Source organism: Tachyglossus aculeatus, chromosome 1 (assembly GCF_015852505.1).
Source record: "Tachyglossus aculeatus isolate mTacAcu1 chromosome 1, mTacAcu1.pri, whole genome shotgun sequence".
Lineage (NCBI taxonomy): Eukaryota > Metazoa > Chordata > Mammalia > Monotremata > Tachyglossidae > Tachyglossus > Tachyglossus aculeatus.
Window position 1 is genome coordinate 28,738,202 of NC_052066.1, and position 22,234 is coordinate 28,760,435.

The window sequence follows — 22,234 nt, forward strand, 5'->3', positions numbered from 1 at the left end:
CACAGCCCTTTCCTTTCCTGAGACAAGTACAGGTCTCCTCTTTCTCCTCCTCCTCTTCCTTCTCTTCCTCCTCCTTCTCCTCTTCTGCCTCCCCCCAGAAGGCAGCCTCAGCCAGGGCAAGAGAGGCTAGCGAAAATACCAGTCACTGGCCATAAGCCTTCCCCTTCCTGAGACAAGTACAGTCCTCCTCCTCCTCCTCCTCCTCCTCCTCTTCCTCCTCTTCTGCCACTCCCCAGAAGGCAGCCACAGCCAGAGGAAGAGGGGTCTAGCGAAAATCCCAGTCACTGGCCACAGACCTTCCCCCTCCTGAGATAGTACAGTCCTCCTCTTCCTCCTCCTCCTCCTCATCTCCTCCTGCTCCTCCTCCTCCTTCATCTCCTCCTCCTCCTTCTCCTTCTTCTCCTCCTCCCCCTCCTCCCCTTCTCCCTCCCCAAAGAAGGCAGCCACAGCCAGGAGAACAGGGGCTAGTGAAAATCCCAGTCACTGGCCACAAGCCTTCCTCCTCCTGAGACAAGTATAGTCCTCCTCCTCCTCTTCCTCCTCCTCCTCCTCCTGCTGCTCCTTCCTCTCTTCTTCCCCACCCTCCTCCTCTTCCCCACCCTTTTCCTCTTCCCTCTCCTCCCCCCTCCTTCTCCTCCTCTCCTCCCTCTCCATCACTTTCTCCTCCACCTCCACCTTCTCGGCCGCTTCCTCCTCCCCCTGCCCATCTCTCCCCACGCCCTGCCACCGGCCAACATGTCTGCAGGAGGAGATTTTGGGAACCCGTTGAGAAAATTCAAGTTGGTCTTCCTGGGAGAGCAGAGTGGTGAGTGCCTGGTTTATTCGCCTGGTTTGCGGGGAGCCGAGTCCGCCGGTACTTTGGATTTCCCTATCGTCTTTCCCCGTCTCCCTCTATCTCCTTGTCTCTCTCTCCATCTCCCTGTCTTTTTCCCTGTCTCCCCGTCTTCCTCCCTCCAGACCTGTCCTCCCCATTCCCTCCCTTCCCAGGACTCTGGCATGCACGCGATGCTGCCCCTCTTGCAAACGCCCCTGGAGAGGAGAAAGGAGCTTGCAGAGGAGTCAAGGGGGTTTCTTCGGGCGCCCTCCCCACCAGGTTTTTTGTTTCTTTTTTAATAAAAAAAGAAAAAAAGGAAAAATGCCGAGTGACCCTTTAGCCCTGGGGATGGGCAGCCCCAGAGAGAGGCTGGGAAAGCGACTTCTAGCCAAGGACCTGCTGGGCTGGGCTGGGCTGGGGCTGGGCTGAGGGCTGGGAAAACCCTACAAAGCCCCTGTGCTCCTTGCATATTGCGGCAACTTGGACCGTTGCTCAGACCGGCCACTGGACATTCATTCAATCGTATTTATTGAGCGCTTACTGTGTGCAGAGCACTGTACTAAGCGCTTACAGAGAGGTAGGCACCCCGACAGGCAAGGATGCCCTTCCTCTCAACCCTTTTTCCTTTCTCGACGTAATCATTTCTTCTGGGCTCAGGATTGCACCTGGCTGCTCAGTAGGGGCGGGGGTGGGGGCCAGGAGAGGAGGGAGAGGTGATGAAATGGGCGGTAATGTCTCTGGCAGATACATATGTGACACCCCCCTACCCTCCCGCCCCATCTCACCCACCACACTCCCTCCCACACCAGACTGAAGCTTGTCCCCCAGGGCCAAAGAAGATGACACTGCTGCTGATGCTTCTATTCTGCTACTGACCCACAAGGAACAGCACAAACCCCAGACACCCAGTTGATTTGGGAGGAAAAAAAAAAGAGGGGGGGAACAAGGGGGTCTATTGGTCTGGTATCAAGAACTTTGCTTTCTATTTGGCTTTTGCTTTACCTCTCAGAAAACTCGGGGCTTGGAGAAATTACCCCAGTCTCTCTCAAGTCCCCCCCACCACTTCCTTCAAATAGGATGTAGAAGGTTCTAGTCCCGCCGACACCTTAGGCTGTGTGTGTGGCTGTGCGTCTGCGTGTTTGCTGGTTTGGGAGGCCGGGGTGATGGGGAGGAGAGGGTTATTTTCCTCAAGCCTGCTGTGGCCCCCGTGGAGGTGGCATGAGCCAGGTGAGGAGGGTGTGAGGGACTCCCCGGGGGGCAGAGGGCACATCTGCTGACCATTTCCCAGGGGTCGGTTCAGCCTCCACGAGCAGAGGGAGGAAAGTGAAGGAGGTCCGCCCCAACCACCTCTAGCCGTGACTGACAGAGAGGAGAAACCTCACCCAGGGAGGGTGGAGAAGGGAGCTGGCCAGCTAGCCTGCAGGCCAGATGGGAACATCAAATGACCTGCACAATAAGCTTTCCTCCACCTCTCCCCCTCGCCCTGCCCCTGCTCAGGGGTTGGCACCCCTACATGGTTTGTTTTGTTGCCTGTCTCCCCCTTCTAGACTGTGAGCCCGTTGTTGGGTAGGGACTGTCTCTGTATGTACAAGTCGGCAGACTTGTACTTCCCAAGTGCTTAGTACAGTGCTCTGCACACAGTAAGTGCTCAATAAATGTGATTGAATGAATGAATGAACTTGGCTCCTGACCTCTCTGAAGGCCACCGTTCACTCTGATCACAACTGCAGGAGCTGCACAATTGTCGTGGTCTCTTCAGCCCTTGTGACCGATGGGCGGGTGTGTGCGTGTGTGTGACGGATATTTTCTCGACCAGATTTTGTGGCCTTGGCTTGTGATGTCTAGAGGGAGAAACCAGAGGGGAAGAAGATTCTGGCATGGATGTTTGCATAAGCACAAGTGGGCATCCAAGGCTGTGAGCCCGTTGTGGGCAGGGATTGTCTCTGTTGCTGAATTGTACTTCCCAAGTTCTCAGTACAGTGCTCTGCACACAGTAAGCGCTCAATAAATATGAGTACAGTGCTCTGCACACAGTAAGCGCTCAATAAATATGATTGAATGAATGAAGTGTATGTGTACCATCAGTTAAGCTATGGTATGGCCTCTACCCTGTGGCTAGAGGAGGCCTGGTCCCAGCAAGGAGAACTTCCCAGCGGACCCCCATTTTCCCTCCCTCTGTCACCTTTCCACATCATGGCTGGACCTGGCCAATTCTAGGCACGATCCATGATGTGCACATCCACACAACTGACAGGAGCCCTACTGCTTCAGCCCCTGAAGGCCGTGGGAGAGGGTTTGGGATACAGAGCGGCCCTTCTCCTCCTCCTCCCATGGCAGGTTGTTGCAGCTGATGAGACTTGATCAAATTTCTAGCTGGGATGTTTGCCCCAGCGTCAAGCCAGTTACTGTACAGCTAGAGGGACTCAGCAGCAGGGTGGGGTTTTTCTGCTTTCCCGGGTAGGCTCCAGCATTGCGCTGGCTCCTCCCTCTCTGCTTCCAGGTCTGTTGGGCTGCTGGATCCCCCTTCTCTAAGAACGGTTGCAAGGCATTGGGGAAGCTCGGGGTCACCGGCTTTGGGGTCTCCAGGCCCCCAGAGGGAGGGACAGAGGGAGGAAAGGAGGGAGGAATGATCAGTACGCTGCTCTAATAATAATAAGTATGGTATTTGTTAAGCGTTTGTGAGCCTGTTGTTGGGTAGGGCCCGTCTCTATATGTTGCCGACTTCTACTTCCCAAGCACTTAGTACAATGCTCTGCACACAGTATGCGCTCAATAAATACGATTGAATGAATGAATGAATGGATGGATGTGCCAGGCACTGTACTAAGTTCTAGGGTGGATACAAGCAAATTGGGTTGGACACAGTCCCTGTCCCATGTGAGGCTCACAATCTCAATCCTGATTTTACAGATGGGGTAACTGAAGCACAGAGAAGTGGCTTGCCCAAGGTCACACAGCAGACAAGTGGTAGAGCCGGGATTAGAACCCATGACCTCCTGACTCCCGGGCCTGTGTTTGCTCTGGTCACAACTCCATGCAGCGGCCCCCCTATTGGTCCCAAGGTTGGAAGGCCACGTCTCCAGGCCGGACAGGGCATGATCAATCAATCAATCAACCGTATTTATTGAGCACTTACTGTGTGCAGAGCACTGTACTAAGCGTTTGGGAGGTACAAGTTGGCAACATCTAGAGACGGTCCCTACCCAACAGTGGGCTCACAGTCTAAAAGGGGGAGACAGAGAACAAAACCAAACATGAGGGACCTGCAACCTTGAAAGTGTCTGTTGGGGAGGCGGGGTTGATGCCCTGGCACCCCCGTGCCCCAGCTGTGCCAGGGGGCTGAATCTTGGGCTAGAGACTGCCCAAGGAAGGGAGGAAGGATTCTGGCGGTCTGTGGAAGAGTTAACATCCAGTCATTCATTCACTCATTCAATCGTATTTATTGACTGCTTACTGTTTGCAGAGCACTGTACTAAGCCCCTGGAAAGTACAGTTTGGCAACATATACAGATGGTCCCTACCCAACAATGGGCTCACAGTCTAATTAGCTTGATCACCCAGCTAGCTTATAGGACCGCAAGATCACTTCCAATCAAGGGGAACATATTTGAGGGGGAAGTGGCTAGACTCCTTCAGAAACCCCAAACTGGGGGCCTAAGTGTCTGCTGGAAACAATTGCTTTGCTCAAGGGTTAGAGCAACTGAGTGATTTTAGGATCTTCAGGGACAAGGGAAACAGTATCAGAATGGCACAGAGAGAAGTCAGGAGAGAAAGCATATACAGATGGTCTCTACCCAACAACGGTCTCACAGTCTAATTAGCTTGATCACCCAGCTAGCTTATAGTACTGCAAGATCACTTCCAATCAAGGGGAACATATTTTGGGGGAAGTGGCTAGACTCCTTCAGAAACCCCAAAGTGGGGGCCTCAGTGTCTGCTGGAAGCAACTGCTTTGCTCAAGGGTTAGAGCAACTGAGTGACCTTAGGATCTTCAGGGCCAAGGGAAACAGAATCAGAATGGCACAGAGAGAAGTCAGGAGAGAAAGCAAGGGAGTAAGAGGAAAGGAAGCAGAGGGAGAGATCAGAAAGGATGAGAGCCTGGTGTTTAATATAGGTCCTTTAATGGTGATCATAAAATCATAAAGCATTTTTATTTCCCTAAGGCTTAAAAAAGTCTCTGTGTCTGTCTCTGTCTGTCTGTCTCTCCTTGTGACCTTCTCCCTGGGGAGGGATGATATTTCCATCCTTTCCACTTGACTTCGCTCCCAAGGAGAGAACACCACTGGGGCCAGGAATGAACCAAGAGTCCGTATAGACCAGAGGAGTCTCAGAGGAGATAGAGGGTGGGAAGGGAACCAAAAGTGGAGTAGGGAAGCATCAACTCAGAGAGGGTAGGGGGATTAGGCTAGTCAGGGACAGAGAAAGGTTGGGCTGGAAACCCAGATGTGCTGATACTAGCAGTGAAGCCACGCTCACCCTAAAAGGGACATCATCCCTGTCCTCGAGGAGCTTATGGTTTAATGAGGAAAATAGGCACAAATAGATGGTTTCCTTTAGGGAGAGTCAATCCAGCCTGATCTCCCTGATTCATCTCTAAGCAAGCCTGGCTGATAAGCACATGCCTGGGAGTCAGCAAGACCTGGGTTCTAGTCCCAGTTCCACCACTTACCTGCAGGTCACTTCACATTAGAGTAGCAGCGTGGCTCAGTGGAAAGAGCACGGACTTTGGAGTCAGAGGTCATGGGTTCAAATCCTGCCTCCGCCAATTGTCAGCTGTGTAACTTTGGGCAAGTCACTTAACTTCTCTGTGCTTCAGTTACCTCATCTGTAAAATGGGGATTCAGACTGTGAGCTCCCCCGTGGGACAACCTGATCACCTTGTAACCTCCCCAGTGCTTAGAACAGTGCTTTGCACATAGTAAGCGCTTAACAAATACCATCATTATTATTATTTCTGTGCCTCAGTTACCTCATCTGTAAAATGGGGATTAAGACTGTGAGCCCCATATGGGACAGGGACTCTGTGGGAACAATACATGGCCCCATAGTAAGCACTTTAGAAATACCATAAAAAAATCACACCCTTCTAACCAAAACTTTTAAATAGTTACTTGTTCAAGATGTCATGTAATGAGAGAAGAAGATGATCACAGTGATTTTATTCCCTGTGGAACTGCTAGGGAGAGAAAGAATGGGGAGAGTTGGGTTCCATATTTGCAAAGCCTTCCTCAGAGAATAAGTTAAGTCATTTTGTCTGTCTTTAAGGCAGGTTAGACCCTCCCCAGCATACATTTCCACTCCTTTGAGCAGCTTAAGCATTCTAAAATCACCCCTTTGGTAGAATCATTATCAACATCCTCCTCCTCATTACCACCATATCTTCTGGGTATAGAGGATTGTATTTGGCTCAGTGGAAAGAGCATGGGCTTGGGTGTCAGAGGTCATAGGTTCTAATCTTGGCTCCTCTACATGTCTGCTGTGTGACCTTGGGCAAATCACTTCTCTGAGCCTCAGTTACCTCATCTGTAAAATGGGGATTAAGACTGTGAGCCCCACGTGAGAAAACCTGATCACCTTGTATCCTCCCCAGCTCTTAGAACAGTGCCTTGTGCCCAGTAAGCACTTAACAAATGTAATCATCATTATTATTATTACTAGGTGTAGATCACCCTACTAGATTCCGGGTATTGTATAATCAAATCAATCAATCAATGGTATTTTTGAGTACTTACTATGTGCAGAGCACTGTACTAAGTGCTTGGGAAAGTACAGTGCAACAGAGTAGTTGGGCAGGTTCCTTGCCCACAAGGAGTTTATAGTCTAGAAGGATTAAAATAAATTATGGTATAATAATAATAATAATGGTATTTGTTAAGCACTTACTACTACTACTAATAATGGCATTTATTAAGTGCTTACTATGTGCAAAGCACTGTTCTAAGTGCTGGGGAGGTTACAAGGTAATCAGGTTGTCCCAAAGGGGGCTCACAGTCTTAATCCCCATTTTACAGATGAGGTAACTGAGGCACAGAGAAGTTAAGTGATTTGCCCAAAGTCACACAGCTGACAATTGGCAGAGCCGGAATTTGAACCCACAACCTCTGACTCCAAAGCCCGTGCTCTTTTCCACTGAGCCATGCTGCTTCTATGTGCCGAGCACTGTTCTAAGCACTGGGATATACAAGGTTATCATGTTGTCCCACGTGGGGTTCACAGTCTTAATCCTTAGTTTACAAATGAGGTAACTGAGGCACAGAGACATTAAGTGACTTGCCGAAAGTCACACAGCTGACAAGTGGCTGATCCGGGATATGAACTTAGGTGCTGTGGGGACTGAGGACAGGCTGAATATTAAGGGCTTAAAGGATGCAGATCCAAATGCAAAGGTGGAAACATTTATTCATTCATTAAATTGTATATGTTGAGCATTTACTGTGTGCAGAGCACTGTACTAAGCTCTTAGGAGAGTACAGTACAGCAGTTAGCATTCCCTGCCCACAAGGGCTTAAAATTTAGAGTTGGGAAGACAAACATCAATAAAAATAAAGGAAATTACAGATATGTACATAAGTGCTGTGGGACTGGGAGTGGGGAAGAACAGTTCTTGCTCCCAATCACTCAGTCGATCAATAGCACTCACCGTGTGCACAGCAGTTGTACTAAGTGTTTTGGAGAGTGCAGTATAACAGAGTTGGTAGACACATTCCCTGCCCACAAGGAGCTTACAGTCTAGAGAAACAGTGTGGCAGAGGAGCGGAGGGTGCGGGCTGGGCTGTAGAAGGAAAGAAGGGAGGTGAGGTAGGAGGGGGCAAAGTGATGGACAGCCTTGAAGCCTAGAGGGAGGGGATTTTGCCTTATGCGTAGGTTGACTCGTAGCCACTGGGGATTTTTGAGGAGAGGAGTAACGTGTCCAAAGCGTTTCTGCACAAAGATGATCCAGGCAGCAGCGTGAAGTATAGACTGAAGTGGGGAGAGACAGCAGGATGGGAGATCAGAGAGGAGGTTGATGCAGTAATCCATTTGGGATAGGATGAGAGATTGAACCAGCAGGGTAGTGGTTTGGATGGAGAGGAAAGGGCAGATCTTGGCGATGTTGCAGAGGTGAGACCGGCAGGTTTTGGTGACGGATTGGATGTGAGGGGTGAACGAGACAGCAGAGTCAAGGATGACACCAAGTTTGCGGGCTTGTGAGAGGGGAAGGATGGTAGTGCCATCTACAGTGATGGGAAAGTCAGGGAGAGGGCAGGGTTTGGGAGGGAAAATAAGGAGTTCAGTCTTGGACATATTGAATTTTAGATGACGGGCAGACATCCAGATGGAAATGTCCTGAAGGCAGGAGGAGACACAAGCCTGAAGGGAGGGAGAGAGAGCAGGGGCAGAGATGTAGATTTGGGTGTCATCAGCGTAGAGATGATAGTTGGAGCCGTGCGAGCGAATGAGTTCACCAAGGGAGTGAGTGTAGATAGAGAACAGAAGGGGATCGAGAACTGACCCTTGAGGAACCCCTACAGTAAGGGGATGGGAGGGGGAGGAGGAGCCCACGAAAGAGACTGAGAATGAATGGCCAGAGAGATAAGAGGAGAACCAGGAGAGAATGGAGTCTGTGAAGCCAAGGTTGGGAAGGGCAGGGAAAGTGTCTACCAACTCTGTTGTATGGTACTCTCCCAAGCTCTTAGCACAGTGCTCTGCACACAGGAAGTGCTCAATAAATACCATTAGTTAATTGGAGAGCAGTAGAATTGCACTAGAGTTCCTCACCCAGACAGGTTTTAACAGTCCAGATAATCAGGAGATTCTTCCTCATGTCTACCTGAATGCTAGTTGCTACTCTCTTTCTCTCTCTTTCTCTCCTTCTCTCTCTCTCTCTCTCTCTGTCTCTCTCTCTCTGTCTCTGTCTCTCTCTCTCTGTCTCTCCCCCCTTCTCTCTCTCCTCCTCTGTTTCTTTTCCTTCATTCTTTCAGGTACTAAGCACTAAGAAGAGTGAAAGGCATTTAAAAGATATCCCTATCCTCAAGGAGCTTACAGTCTAGTGAGAAAAATAAGACACAGTATTTAATGGACAGAAAAAGAGAAAGTAAAGAAGGGTACACAGATAGATGACTGTAATGGGCTGTCAAAGGATATATGTGCAGGAATGCTTTAAGCTTACATAAGGGATTAATTGCACGAGATGTTTGGTAACTGAGGGAGATAACCTTATTAAGGTCACATTTCCTCCAGGAGGCCTACCCTGATTAACCTCTCTTTTCCCAAATTCTCTCTCCCTCCTGTGTGGTCTGTGCACTTGGATCTGTTACCGTTGGACATTTGATATTCACTCCATCCCCAACCTCACAGCACTTCTGTACATATCTATAAATGATGTATTGTAAGTCATTTATTTATATATATAAACATATAATAATATATAACATATATAATGATATATAATGTTATAATATAATAATTATATTTATTTTTTTTATAGAGAGAAGTAGCGTGTCTCAGTGGAAAGAGCACAGGCTTTGGAGTCAGAGGTCATGGATTCAAATCCCGGCTCTGCCAACTGTCAGTGTGTGACTTGGGCAAGGCACTTCATTCAGTCCATAATATTTATTGAGCACTTACTGCATGCAGAACGCTGTACTAAGTGTATGGGAAAGTTCAGTAGAGGAAGTAAAGCAGGAAAGAGCACAGGCCTGAACATCAGAGGACCAGGATTTTAATTCCAGATCCATCACTTGTCTACAGAGGGACCTTGAGCAAGTCTGAAGAGCAAGTCTCTTCATTTCTCTTTGTCTCAGTTTCTTCATACATAAAACAGGAATTTTTCACCCTCTGATTTAGACTGTGAGACCCCATATCAGGACTGTGCCCGACCTAATTAACATGTATCTACCCCAGTGCTTGAAACAGTGCCCGGTGCACAGTAAGTGCTTAACAAATACAATAACAGTAACAAGTAGACATGATCCCTGCCCTCAAGAAGCTTTTACAGTCTAGTGGGAGAGCAGACATTGAAATAAATTACAGATAGAGGAAGCCACAGAACTTAAAGACATGTGAGTAAGTGCTGTGGGGGTGGAGGACTGAGTAACTAAATGCTTAGAGGGCACGGATTTAAGTATTTAGGTGACAAAGAAGGGAGGGAGAATAGGCTGTAGAGATGAGAAGTTAGTTAAGGTAGGCTTCCTGGAGGAGATGTGATTTCAGGAGGGCTTTGAAGATAGAGAGAATGGGGGTCTGTCAGATATGAAGCAGCATGACTAAATGGTAAGAGCACAGGCTTGGGAGTCAGAGGACGTGGGTTCTAATTCCGCCTCCACCACTTGTCTGCTGTGTATCCTTGGGCAAGCCACTTAACTTCTCTGTGCCTCAGTTACCTCATCTGCAAAATGAGGATTAAGACTCTGGGACAACCTGATTAGCTTGTATCTACCCCAGTGCTTAAAACAGTGCTTGGCACATAGTAAGCACTTAACAAATACCATCATTATTATTATTATTATAATAATTGAAGAGGGAGGGAGTTCCAGACAGGAGGGAGGGTGTGATGGTGAGGATCCCTGCCCAGGGTTCCCCCACTTCTCTTCAAGATTTTTGAAGGCACCCTTCATTAGAGGAGAAAGTGGACTCATTGTATCGAATGATTCACAATTAATCAATCAGTTAATTCGCTATTAACGTATAGGGAGCCATGGATAACTGAAATTTTTCCAAACCATTCCAACTTTTCTCCCACCTAATGCATTCCCAAAGCTGTAGACCAGGAGAAACAGGGACTGATAGGAGTTTTGTGTGAATTTTGTCTTTGTTGCTTTCCCTGCTCAACATTGGATGAGGATGCTAATTAGCATAGAAATAGCTAAAAGTCAGGTGACCTGGAGAGGGAGAGGAAAAATAGGAGCCCTAGAGACCTCACCATCTGGATCATCAGAATGAGTCACTGAGCAAGAGCCAATTATTATTTTTAAGGAGCATTTGAGATGTCAGAATCGCCTATGAAAGAAACTTATGGTTTGCTTTCAGGGGGTCCTGAAGAGTAAAGGACAAGAAAGAAACAGTTGTGAAAGAGCAGGTAAACTCTCCTCCTCCTCCTCCTCCTCCTCCTCCTCCTCCTCCTTTTCCTGTTCCTCCTCCTCCCCCTCCTCCTCTTATTCCTCCTCCTTCTATTCCGCCTTCTCTCCCTCCTCCTCCTCCTGCCCCCCTCCTATTCATCAATGGCATTTATTGAGGATTTATTGTGTGCAGAGCACTGCATTAAGCACTTGGGAAAGTACAATACAGTAGAGTTGGTAGACATGATCTCTGCCCAAAAGGAGCTTAGAATTTAGCAGGGGAAGCTGACATGAAAATAAATTACAGATAAGGGGAGTGGATGGTTTCTCCGAAGTGGGGAAATACTCAAAGACTGGCTCTCCAAAGTAGCAACAGTCTTCCTCCTCTCCCTCCTTCTTTTTGTCCTCCTCCTCCTCCTCAACATCATTGTCATCCTCATCATCCTGCTCCTCCTCCTCCTCCTCCTATTAATCAATGGCAGAGCACTTACTGTGTTCAGAGCACTGAACTAAGCACTTAGGAAAGTAGAGTACAATAGAGCTGGTAGATATGATCCCTGCCCAAAGACAGTATACGATTAAGCAGGGGAGGCAGAAACTAAAATAAATTAGATAGGGGAAATCGATTGTTTCTCAGAAGTGGGGAGATACTCAAAGACTAACCCTCCAAGTAGTATTGATCCTCCTCCTCTCCCCTTTCCTCCTTCTCCTCCCCTTTCCTCCTCCTCATCCCCTTTCCTCCTCCTACCTCACCTTATCCTCCTCTTCCTTCTTATCCTCCTCCTTCTCCTTTAATTTCTCCTCCTCTCCCACCTCCTCCTCCTCTTTTCCTTCCTCCTCCTCCCCTTCCTCCTCCTCTTCTTCCTTCTCATCATCATTATTGATATTGAGGGCCTGCAGCCCAGTGAACCCAGAGAAGATATAAAAGTATACGGCATATATGATCCCTATCTTCCAAGAGGGTAATCTAAAGGGGAAGACAGACACTCATCAATGAATGAATATATGTCAGTTAAAAGGACATGAGGTTACGTAATAAGCACAAGAGAATAAATCAGCCCAAATAAACAAACAGAGAAGTACACACAAAGTGGCTCATGACTGCTAAGGTGACTGAAGGGATCATGGCACAGCTGCAATAGTGGGGAAACTAGTCATGGAATACCTCGTGGGGAAGGTTACTTGAAGAAAGTGTGTCCTAGTGCATAGAGCACAGGCCTGGGAATCAAAAGGATCTGGGTTCTAATGAGGACCCGGGTTTTAATCCTGGATCGCCTCTTGTCTGCTGTGTGACCTTAGGCTAATCACTTCACTTCTCTGTGTCTTAGTTACCTCATCTGTAAAATGAGGATTAAGATTGTAAGCCCCATGTGGGACATGGACTATGTCCAACCTTGTATCTACCCCAGTGCTTAGTACAGTGTCTGACATATAGTAAGCACTTGAGAAACACCATTAAAAAAAATGGGTTTGGAAGAGGAGAGGCAAGGAGATGATATGTTGGGCTGGGGAAGTGGAAGGACCAACATGTTGGTTGGAAAAGGGAGAATCAAGTACAAGAGATGCGTTCAGGAGATGATGATGGAATTTGCGCTTTGAGTAGCAGAGAACTTGTTCTGTTTTGTTGTCTGTCTTCCCCCTTCTAGACTGTGAGCCCGTTGTTGGGTAGAGATTGTCTCCATTTGTTGCCAAATTGTGCTTTCTAAGTGCTTAGTACAGTGCTCAATAAATACGATTGAATGAATGAAAAGAGAGCTGATGGGTAAGAGGAGTCCAGGTATGTGGAGCCTTGAGCCCATGAACAGGATCTTTCTCACAACAGACAAAGGGGAGTCATTGGGGAATAATAACAATAATAGTGGTATTTGTTAAGCGCTTACTATGTGCCAGGCACTATGCTAAGCTCTGTGGTTGATACAAGGAAATCGGGTTGGACACAGTCCCCGTCCCACGTGGTGCTCAGGGTCTCAATCTCCATTTTACAGATGAGGTAACTGAGGACCAGAGAAGTGAAGTGACTTGCCCAAGGTCACACAGCAGACAGGTGGCAGAGCCGGGATTAGAACCCATGACCTCCTGACTCCCAGGCTCGTGCTCTATTTTAGGAGTTGGGTGATGTGCTTGGTCAGCAGCATGACTCAGTGGAAAGAGCATGGGCTTTAGAGTCAGAGGTCATGGGTTCAAATCCCGGCTCCGCCACTTGTCAGCTGTGTGACTTTGGGTAAGTCACTTAACTTATCTGTGCCTCAGTTCCCTCATCTGTAAAATGGAGATGAAGACTGTGAGCCCCACGGGGGACAACCTGATCACCTTGTAACCTCCCCAGTGGTTAGAACAGTGCTTTGCACATAGTAAGTGCTTAATAAATGCCATTATGATGATGATGATGATGATGATTCATGCATGCAGCGGTGGTTCCAGAAGATGGGAAAGGGGAAATACTGAAGGCAGGGAGAACAGGTTGGAGCCTGCTATAATAGGCCAGCAATTATAATTATAATGTGACATTTGTTAAGCATTTATTATGTGTTGAGCCCTGTGCTAGGTGCTGGGATAGGCACAATACAATCAGATTGGGGACAATCCTAAGCCATTTTGTTAATGATGTGCATCTAGCTTTATTTCAATTTATTTTGATGACTGGACACCTGTCCACATGTTTTGTTTTGTTGTCTGTCTCCCCCTTCTAGACTGTGAGCCCGTTGTTGGGTAGGGACCGTCTCTATATGTTGCCAACTTGTACTTCCCAAGTGCTTAGTACAGTGCTCTGCACACCGTAAGTGCTCAATAAGTATGATTGAATGAATGAATGGGAGTTTATGCCAGAATAGTGGTTGTAGCAGAGGAGAGAGAGACAAGCAGATCTGTGAAATATTGAGGGGGGACTGCCAGGACCTGGAAGCCGACTGAATGTGGGAGGTAAATGAGAGAGAGAAAAGAATCAAAGATGGCACTCAGATTGTAAGATAATTGGGCAGGCAGGTTGGTCAAGGGGACAAAAGCATTGGGAAAGCCAGGAATAGGAGAAAGTTGAGGAGGGAAGATGTGCTCCATTTTAGATGTCTCAAAAACAGGAGAAAATATGAGGTTGAAGACAGATAGAGGACAAGATTGGAGAGGTAGATTTGAGGGCCATCCTTACAGATGAGAAACAGTGCGGACCGGTGAAAGAGAACAGAGCCAGGAGCAGGAGGAACTGGGTTCTAATCCAGGCTCTGCCGCTTGTTTCCTGGGTAATTTGGGGGCAAGACACTTAACAGCTCTGGGTCTCAGTTTCCTCATCTGTAAAATGAGGACTTAATACCTGTCCGCCCCACCCTTAAACTGTGAGTCCCAAGAGGGACAGGGACCATGTCTGACCTGATTACCATATCTACCAGAACTCAGTACAGTGATTGGCACATAGTAAGTGCTTAACAAATACCACAGTCATTATTACTGATGCCGTAGAAATTCTCTGTCCTGAGATAGAAGATTGAAGAGCTCAGAACTGAGCCCTGAGGGAAACCCCTAGTTCCTCGGTGCGGAGAAGGACAGAAGAGCATCAGGCAGTCAATCAATTAATGGACTATAATAATAATGATGGCATTTATTAAGCGCTTACTATGTGCAAAGCACTGTTCTAAGCGCTGGGGAGGTTACAAGGTGATCAGGTGGTCCCATGGGGTGCTCACAGTCTTCATCCCCATTTTACAGATGAGGTAACTGAAGCACAGAGAATTGAAGTGACTTGCCCAAAGTCACCCAGCTGACAAGTGGCGGAGCAGGGATTTGAACCCATGACCTCTAACTCCAAAGCCCGGGCTCTTTCCACTGAGCCACGCTGCTTTCCCTACTACATTGAACACTTACTGAATGCAACGTACTGTATTAAGCAACTCGGGAAGAGTACGGTAGAGTTGATAGATATGATCCTTGGCTTCAAGGATCTGACAATCTAGAGGGGGAAGGATGGACAGAGGGACTGCCCTGAGGATGGGCTATCCATAAAAATACTACCTGGCTGGCTTTGCGGAAATAATAATAATAATGATGATGATGGCATTTGTTAAGCGCTTACTATGCGCATAGCACTGTTCTAAGCGCTGGGGGGATACAAGGTGATCAGGTTGTCCAACGTGGGGCTCACAGTCTTAATCCCCATTTTACAGATGAGGCAACTGAGGCTCAGAGAAGTGACTTGCCCAAGATCACACAGCAGACATGTGGCGGAGCCGGGATTAGAACCCATGACCTCTGACTCCCAAGCCCATGCTCTTTCCACTGAGCCAAATACAGTCCTCCATATCCAGTAGCCACCAGGTCTGTGCTGTACATCCAGTAGACACCCGACACAGTGCTCTGCACTCAAAAGGTGCTCAATAAGTAATGATGGTGGTAATGAGGAGGAGGATGTTGATAATGATTCTACCAAAGGGGTGATTTTAGAAAGCTTAAGCTGCTCAAAGGAGTGGGAATGTGTGCTGTGGAGGGTCTAAACTGGGGAAGCAGCGTGGCTCAGTGGAAAGAGCCCAGGCTTGGGAGTCAGAGGTCATGGGTTCTAATCCCGGCCCTGCCACTTCTCAGCTGTGTGACTTTGGGCAAGTCACTTAACTTCTCTGTGCTTCAGTTCCCTCATCTGTAAAATGGGTATTAAGACTGTGAGCCCCACGTGGGACAACCTTGATTACCTCGTAACCCCCCAGCGCTTAGAAGAGCGCTTGGCACATAGTAAGCGCTTAACAAATACCAACATTATTATTGCTATTATTTCCAGTTCTCCAGACTGTAAGCCGGTTGTGGGCAAGGAACGTGTCTACCAACTCTGTTATATTGTATTCCCCTAAGCACTTAATTCACACTAGGCATTCAGTAAATACAATCAATTGAACGTTATGTTGATCAGTATTCAGAGCAGTGCCCCCGGAATTCTGGGATGCCCCGGCCTCTGGAATTTTTGGGGTATTTGTAAGGAAGGTAGTTGTCGGGCAGCGATACTGCTGAAATGACTGGATTTTCACCATTGATTAGAATGTGGCACAGCACGTCGGAAGAGTGACACGGGTGGTGACGGGAACTGACAACACCTTGTCGAAAGACGGAAAGATCTGAGGGTTGGTTGTTGGGATTCATGGAGGGTGAGCCAGGGGCGGGGGCCAAGAGTCCGGAGGGCACTCCCAAAGCCGTGGATTTGCTCCTGCCCAAGCTTTGTTACTTCTTCTTCATCAATATCATCAATAGTATTTACTGAATGCTGGTCCAGAGCATCAGTCAATCATATTTATTGAGCACTTATGGTGTGCAGAACACTGTACTAAGCACTTGAGAGAGTAGCAGCATGACCTAGTGGGTAGAGCACAGGCCTGTGAGTCAGAAGGTCATGGATTCTAATCCCGCCTCCACCACTTGTCTGCTGAGTGACCTTGGGAAAATCGCTTCCCTTCTCTGGGCCTCAGTTACCTCATCTGTAAAATGGGGGTTCATCAATCATCAATCGTATTTATTGAGCATTTACTGTGTGCAAAGCACTGTACTAAGCACTTGGGGGTTAGCTTGGGGGCTTGAAACTATATACTATTAATTAAACTATATAAAACTATACTATTATTAAACTATATATTATATATATAGTATATTATATTATGTATATTATATCATATATATAGTATATAGCATATATAGTATATATAGTATAGTATAATATATATTATACTATATTATTATTATTATTAAACTATATATTATTAATGAGATAGATATGTATATTGTAGATAGATATTTATATATAATGAGATAGAATTTTGAGCCCCATGTGGGACAGGGATTGCATCCAACCCAATTTGCTTGTATTCCCCCTCGATGCTTAGTACAGTGCCTGGCACAGAGTAAGCGCTTAACAATAGCAATATAACAGGCATATTTCCTGCCCACAGTGAGCTTACTGTGCTAAGAGCTTAGGAGAGAACGACAAAACTAGAAGAGGAGTTTTGGCCCTGATGCTGTAGTGGGGGAGAAAAGTCGACTCAATTTAATAATTATAATAATCACAGTATTTGTTAAGCACTTACTATGTACCAAGCACTGTTCTAAGCGCTGGGGTAGATACAAGGTAATCAGGTTGTCCCACGTGGGGCTCACAGTCTTAATCCCCATTTTACAGGTGAGGTAACTGAGGCTCAGAGAAGTTAAGAGGGCTTGCCCAATGTCACACAGCTGACAAGTGGCAGAGGGAGGGAGCAAGGGGATGAAACAGAGCTATAGTTGTGAGGCATGGGAGCAGATAAGGAAACCCTAAGGGGCTGGAGCTATCGGTTTAGAAGGTCAAAGGGAAAATTTGTTTGAAGGGAAGGCATCTCCCTCAAACCAAATGGGTAACTCTCAGACCAATTGATTGACTAGCTTTATTGTGAAGTGTGGATCTCGTGGTTGGGAAAGTTAGTTCTCAACTAGTGAAATGAAAGGAGTAATGGGGAAAGGAGAATTTTTCCATTGCTCTTTCAAGGCCAGGGATGCCTTGAATCTGATTCTTGAGTAAGAATCAGAGTGTGGAAAGTTGAATAACTGAATAAATTAGAAGAGAGCGTGCTTTGTTAAATATATCATGGGGACTCTTTTAGACTGTGAGCCCACTCTTTTAGACTGTGAGCCCACTGTTGGGTAGGGACTGTCTCTATATGTTGCCAACTTGTACTTCCCAAGCGCTTAGTACAGTGCTCTGCACACAGTATGCGCTCAATAAATACGATTGATTGATTGTTGGGTAGGACTGTCTCTATATGTTGCCAACTTGTACTTCCCAAGTGCTTAGTACAGTGCTCTGCACACAGTAAGCGCTCAATAATTACGATTGATTGATTGATTGACTCATCGTACACCTTCAGCACTTATGTGAATACAACTAATCTTAGCAAGGATATATGTAGTTCTAGATTTGTTCTATATCTAGCTATATGTGAGATCTATAAATTGATATCTAGATGATATCCGTGCTAAGAATAGTTGTAATCACATAAGAGCTGAAGGTGGTAGTGTGGAATAATAATAATGGCATTTGTTAAGCGCTTACTATGTGCAAAGCACTGTTCTAAGCGCTGGGAAGGATACAAGGTGATTAAGTTGTCCCACGTGGGGCTCACAGTCAATCCCCATTTTACAGATGAGGTAACTGAGGCTCAGAGAATCAATCAATCAATCAATCAATCATATTTATTGAGCGCTTACTATGTGCAGAGCACTGTACTAAGCGCTTGGGAAGTACAAATTGGCAACATATAGAGACAGTCCCTACCCAGCATTGGGCTCACAGTCTAAAAGGGGGAGACAGAGAACAAAACCAAACATACTAACAAAATAAAATAAATAGAATAGATATGTACAAGTAAAATAAATAAATAGAGTAATAAATATGTACAAACGTATATACATATATACAGGTGCTGTGGGGAAGGGAAGGAGATAAGATGGGGGGATGGAGAGGGGGACGAGGGGGAGAGGAAGGAAGGGTCTCAGTCTGGGAAGGCCTCCTGGAGGAGGTGAGCTCTCAGCAGGGCCTTGAAGGGAGGAAAGAGCATGGGCTTGAGAGTCAGAGGACATGGGTTCTAATCCCGGCCCCACCACTTGTCTGCTGCGAGACCTTGGGCCTTAGAATCAGGTCTGGAATGAAATGAGAGAGCTACGAGAGAGCTTTGCTTGCTCCCTCCAGACGATAAGTTCGTTGTGGACAGGCAATGTGTCTGCCTACTCTATCGTACTCTTCTAGTTGCTTACTTCAGTGTTCTTCACACAGTCGCTCAATAAATACCACTAATTCATTGAATAATGTCTGTCTCCCCAACTGCAGTGTAAACTTGATGAGGCAGGGATCATGCCCACCAACTCTGCTACATTGGATTCTTCCAATAGCTCGTTCAGTGTTCTGTACACAGTAGGCTCTGGATAATGCCACTGATTGATTAACATTTGTCTCTAATTCTAGGCTTTAAACTCGTTGTGGGCAGTGACTGTGCCTACCTACGCTGTACTGGTGTAATCAATCAATCAATCGTATTGAGAGAAGTTAAGTGACTTGCCCAAGGTCACACAGCAGACATTTGGCGGAGCTGGGATTCGAACCCCTGACCTCTGACTCCAAAGCCCGTGCTCTTTCCACTGAGCCACGCTGCTTCTCTATCCTAATGACTGAATCCTAATGAGGTAGATACGTATATATGTATATTCATTCATTCATTCATTCAATCGTATTTATTGAGCACTTACTGTGTGCAGAGTACTGTACTAAGCGCTTGGGAAGTACAAGTTGGCAACATATAGAGAAGGTCCCTACCCAACAGTGGGCTCATTCATTCAATCGTATTTATTGAGCACTTACTGTGTGCAGAGTACTGTACTAAGCGCTTGGGAAGTACAAGTACAAGCAGCATATAGAGACGGTCCCTACCCAACAGTGGGCTACAAAAGCAACATGGCTAGTGGATAATGAGAGGGCATGAGAGCCAGAGGATTTAGGATTCTAATCCCGGCTCCACTACTTGCCTGTTGTGTGACCTTGGGTATGTCACTTCACTTCTCTGTGCCTCCGATTCCTCAACTGCAAAATGGAGATCCAGTACCTGTTTTCCCTCCTACTTAGACTGTGACAGGGCTGTGACAGGGACTGTGTCTCACCTTCTTGATTTGTATCCACCCCAGCACTTAGAATAGTGGCTGACACATAGTAAGCGCTTAATAAATGTCACACAAAAATGGATAGGTATAAATTTAAGGGCTATGAGTGGGCGTCTATACATCACTGCTGAAGGCAGAAAAATATACATATATGCAAAGAGTAGACTGTGGGCTCAATGTAGGCTGTGAATTTGTCTAACAACTCTGTTATACTGTACTCTCCCAAACATTTAGTACAATCCTCTGCACATACTAAGTACTCAATAAATATGAGTGATTGAGTGGCTCTTGGAAATTAATGGTGGAAGACTTCCTGGCAGAGGTAAGGATTTCAGGTGACTTTGAAGCCGGGGAGAGCTATCACTGGGATTTAGTCTTTTAGACTGTGAGCCCCTTTTAGACTGTGAGCCCACTGTTGAGTAGGGACTGTCTCTATATGTTGCCAATTTGTACTTCCCAAGCGCTTAGTACAGTGCTCTGCACATAGTAAGCACTCACTAAATACGATTGATTGATTGATTGATTGGGATCACAAGGTACAGTGGGTAATGTTCTTAGCATTTTTTATGGTATTTGTTAAGCGCTTACTATGTGCCAGGCACTGTACTTAGCACTGGGATAGATAAAAGCTAATCAGGTTGAACACAGTCCCGGTCCCACATGGTGCTCACAGTCTTGTTCCTCATTTTACAGATGAGGTAACTGAGGCACAGAGAAGTGAAATGACTTGCCCAAGGTCACACAGAAGGTTGAGGTCTCTGTTTTTGATGAAGAATTGTGTCCTCCCTGGTATCTACTAATTGTGGCTCTAGAATTGGATGAAACGGTGAGGACATTTTTATCTCTGGCGTTCTGGTTTTGCCGAGACACATCACCTTAGCTTTAGCCACAGATCATGTGCACGCCAAGTGAACTGTGTGCATTAAAACACGTTGTCCAAGCAGATATCGGATGTAAATTATGATCTTATTTATATTATTGTCTCTCTCCCCACCGGATTGTAAGCTCATTGTGAGCAGGGAATGAGCCTGGAAACACTGTTGAGTTGCGATCTCCCAAGCACTTAGTATAGTGTTCTGCAGGCAGCAAATGCTCAGTAAATACCATTGATGTGGTCAGTGGTGATGCTCACAGATCCTTGGAAAGTTCCAGGGGGAGATGGAGTTCTAACCCCGGCTCTCTTACTGAGTCACGTCACCAGTTTCTCTACCTGACAAAGCAGAAGATACATATCTGCTTTTGATTTGAGAAATTTATTTTATTTTAAAATGGCATTTGTTATTAATTCAATCGTATTTATTGAGCACTTAGTGCTTACTCTGGCATTAAGTGTCAGGCATTAAGTGTTGGGTAGATATGCTGGGTAGATACTAAGTAATATCCATGTCCCACATTCATTCAATCCTATTTATTGATTGTGATTATTGTTGAAGAGCCCGGGCTTGGGAGTCAGAGGTCATGGGTTCAATCCTGACCCCGCCATTCATTCATTCATTCATTCAATCGTATTTATTGAGCACTTGCTGTGTGCAGAACACTATACTAAGCTCTTGGGAAGTACATGTCGGCAACATATAGAGGCGGTCCCTACCCAACAACAGGCTCACATGAGGCTCACAGTCTTAATCCCCATTTTACAGATGAGGTCACTGAGACCCAGAGAATAATAATAATAATAATGATATTTGTTAAGCGCTTACTATGTGCAAAGCACTGTTCTAAGCACTAGGGAGGTTACAAGGTGATCAGGTTGTCCCACCGGGGGCTCACAGTCTTAATCCCCATTTTACAGATGAGGTAACTGAGGCCCAGAGAAGTTAAGTGACTTGCCCAAGGTCACACAGCAGACACGTGGTGAATCTGACATTAGAACACAGATCCTTCTTACTCCCAGGACTATGTGTTACTGTCAAATATTTATTAATTTGTGGAGTTCTGACCAGGAATGATGGTCTATACATCTCAAGTGGATTAATTGTGGACCCTTAGCTGATTAAGGGGCAAGAAAAAGCTGAGATTTTACAGTCTGAGTGGACAGGGATCACATCTGCCAACTCTGTAGTACTTTCCCTAGTGCTTAGTCCAGTGTTCTGCACACAGTATATGCTCAGTAAAGACTTTGGGCAAGTCACTTAACTTCTCTGCGCCTCAGTTACCTCATCTGTAAAATGGGGATTAAGACTGTAAGCCCCCTGTGGGACAACCTGATTACCTTGTATCCTCCCCAGTGCTTAGAACAGTGCTTTGCACATAGTAAGCGCTTAACAAATAACATCATTATTATTATTATTAATAATAACTACAATTGAGTGAATGAATTAATGATTGAATGAATACCATTAATTGATTGATTGATTGACTGTGAGGTGTACAGAAATAAGTCAGTCTACCAGGAGTACAGACTGTGTGCAGAGCACTGGATTAGGGGCTGCGTAGAGAGGTAATGGATAGAAAGCAGCTCCACAGCATTTATTCCCCCTTCTAGACTGTGAGCCTGCTATTGGGTAGGGACCATCTCTATATGTTGCCCACTTGTACTTCCCAAGCGCTTAGTACAGTGCTCTGCACACAGTAAGTGCTCCATAAATACGATTGAATGAATTAATGAATGAATTTGTTCATATCTGTAATTTATTTATATTAATGTCTGTCTCCCCCTCTAGACTGTAAGATCAGTGTGGCCTAATGGAAAGCGCATGGGCTTGGGAGCCAGAGGTGGTGGGTTCTAATCCTCTCTCCG

The 22,234-nt window shown here is 46.3% G+C and overlaps 1 protein-coding gene across 1 annotated transcript in view; it reads left to right on the forward strand.

The window, feature by feature from the left end:
• The first annotated feature begins 640 nt into the window (after nucleotides 1-640).
• RAB6B (RAB6B, member RAS oncogene family) overlaps nucleotides 641-22,234 on the forward strand; it is a 199,328-nt gene continuing 177,734 nt past the window's right edge. Inside the window, exon 1 of the mRNA XM_038746275.1 lies at nucleotides 641-805. Within this exon, the coding sequence (XP_038602203.1) occupies nucleotides 736-805 (70 nt within the window). The 5' untranslated portion in view covers nucleotides 641-735. The remainder of the gene's footprint in view (nucleotides 806-22,234) is intronic.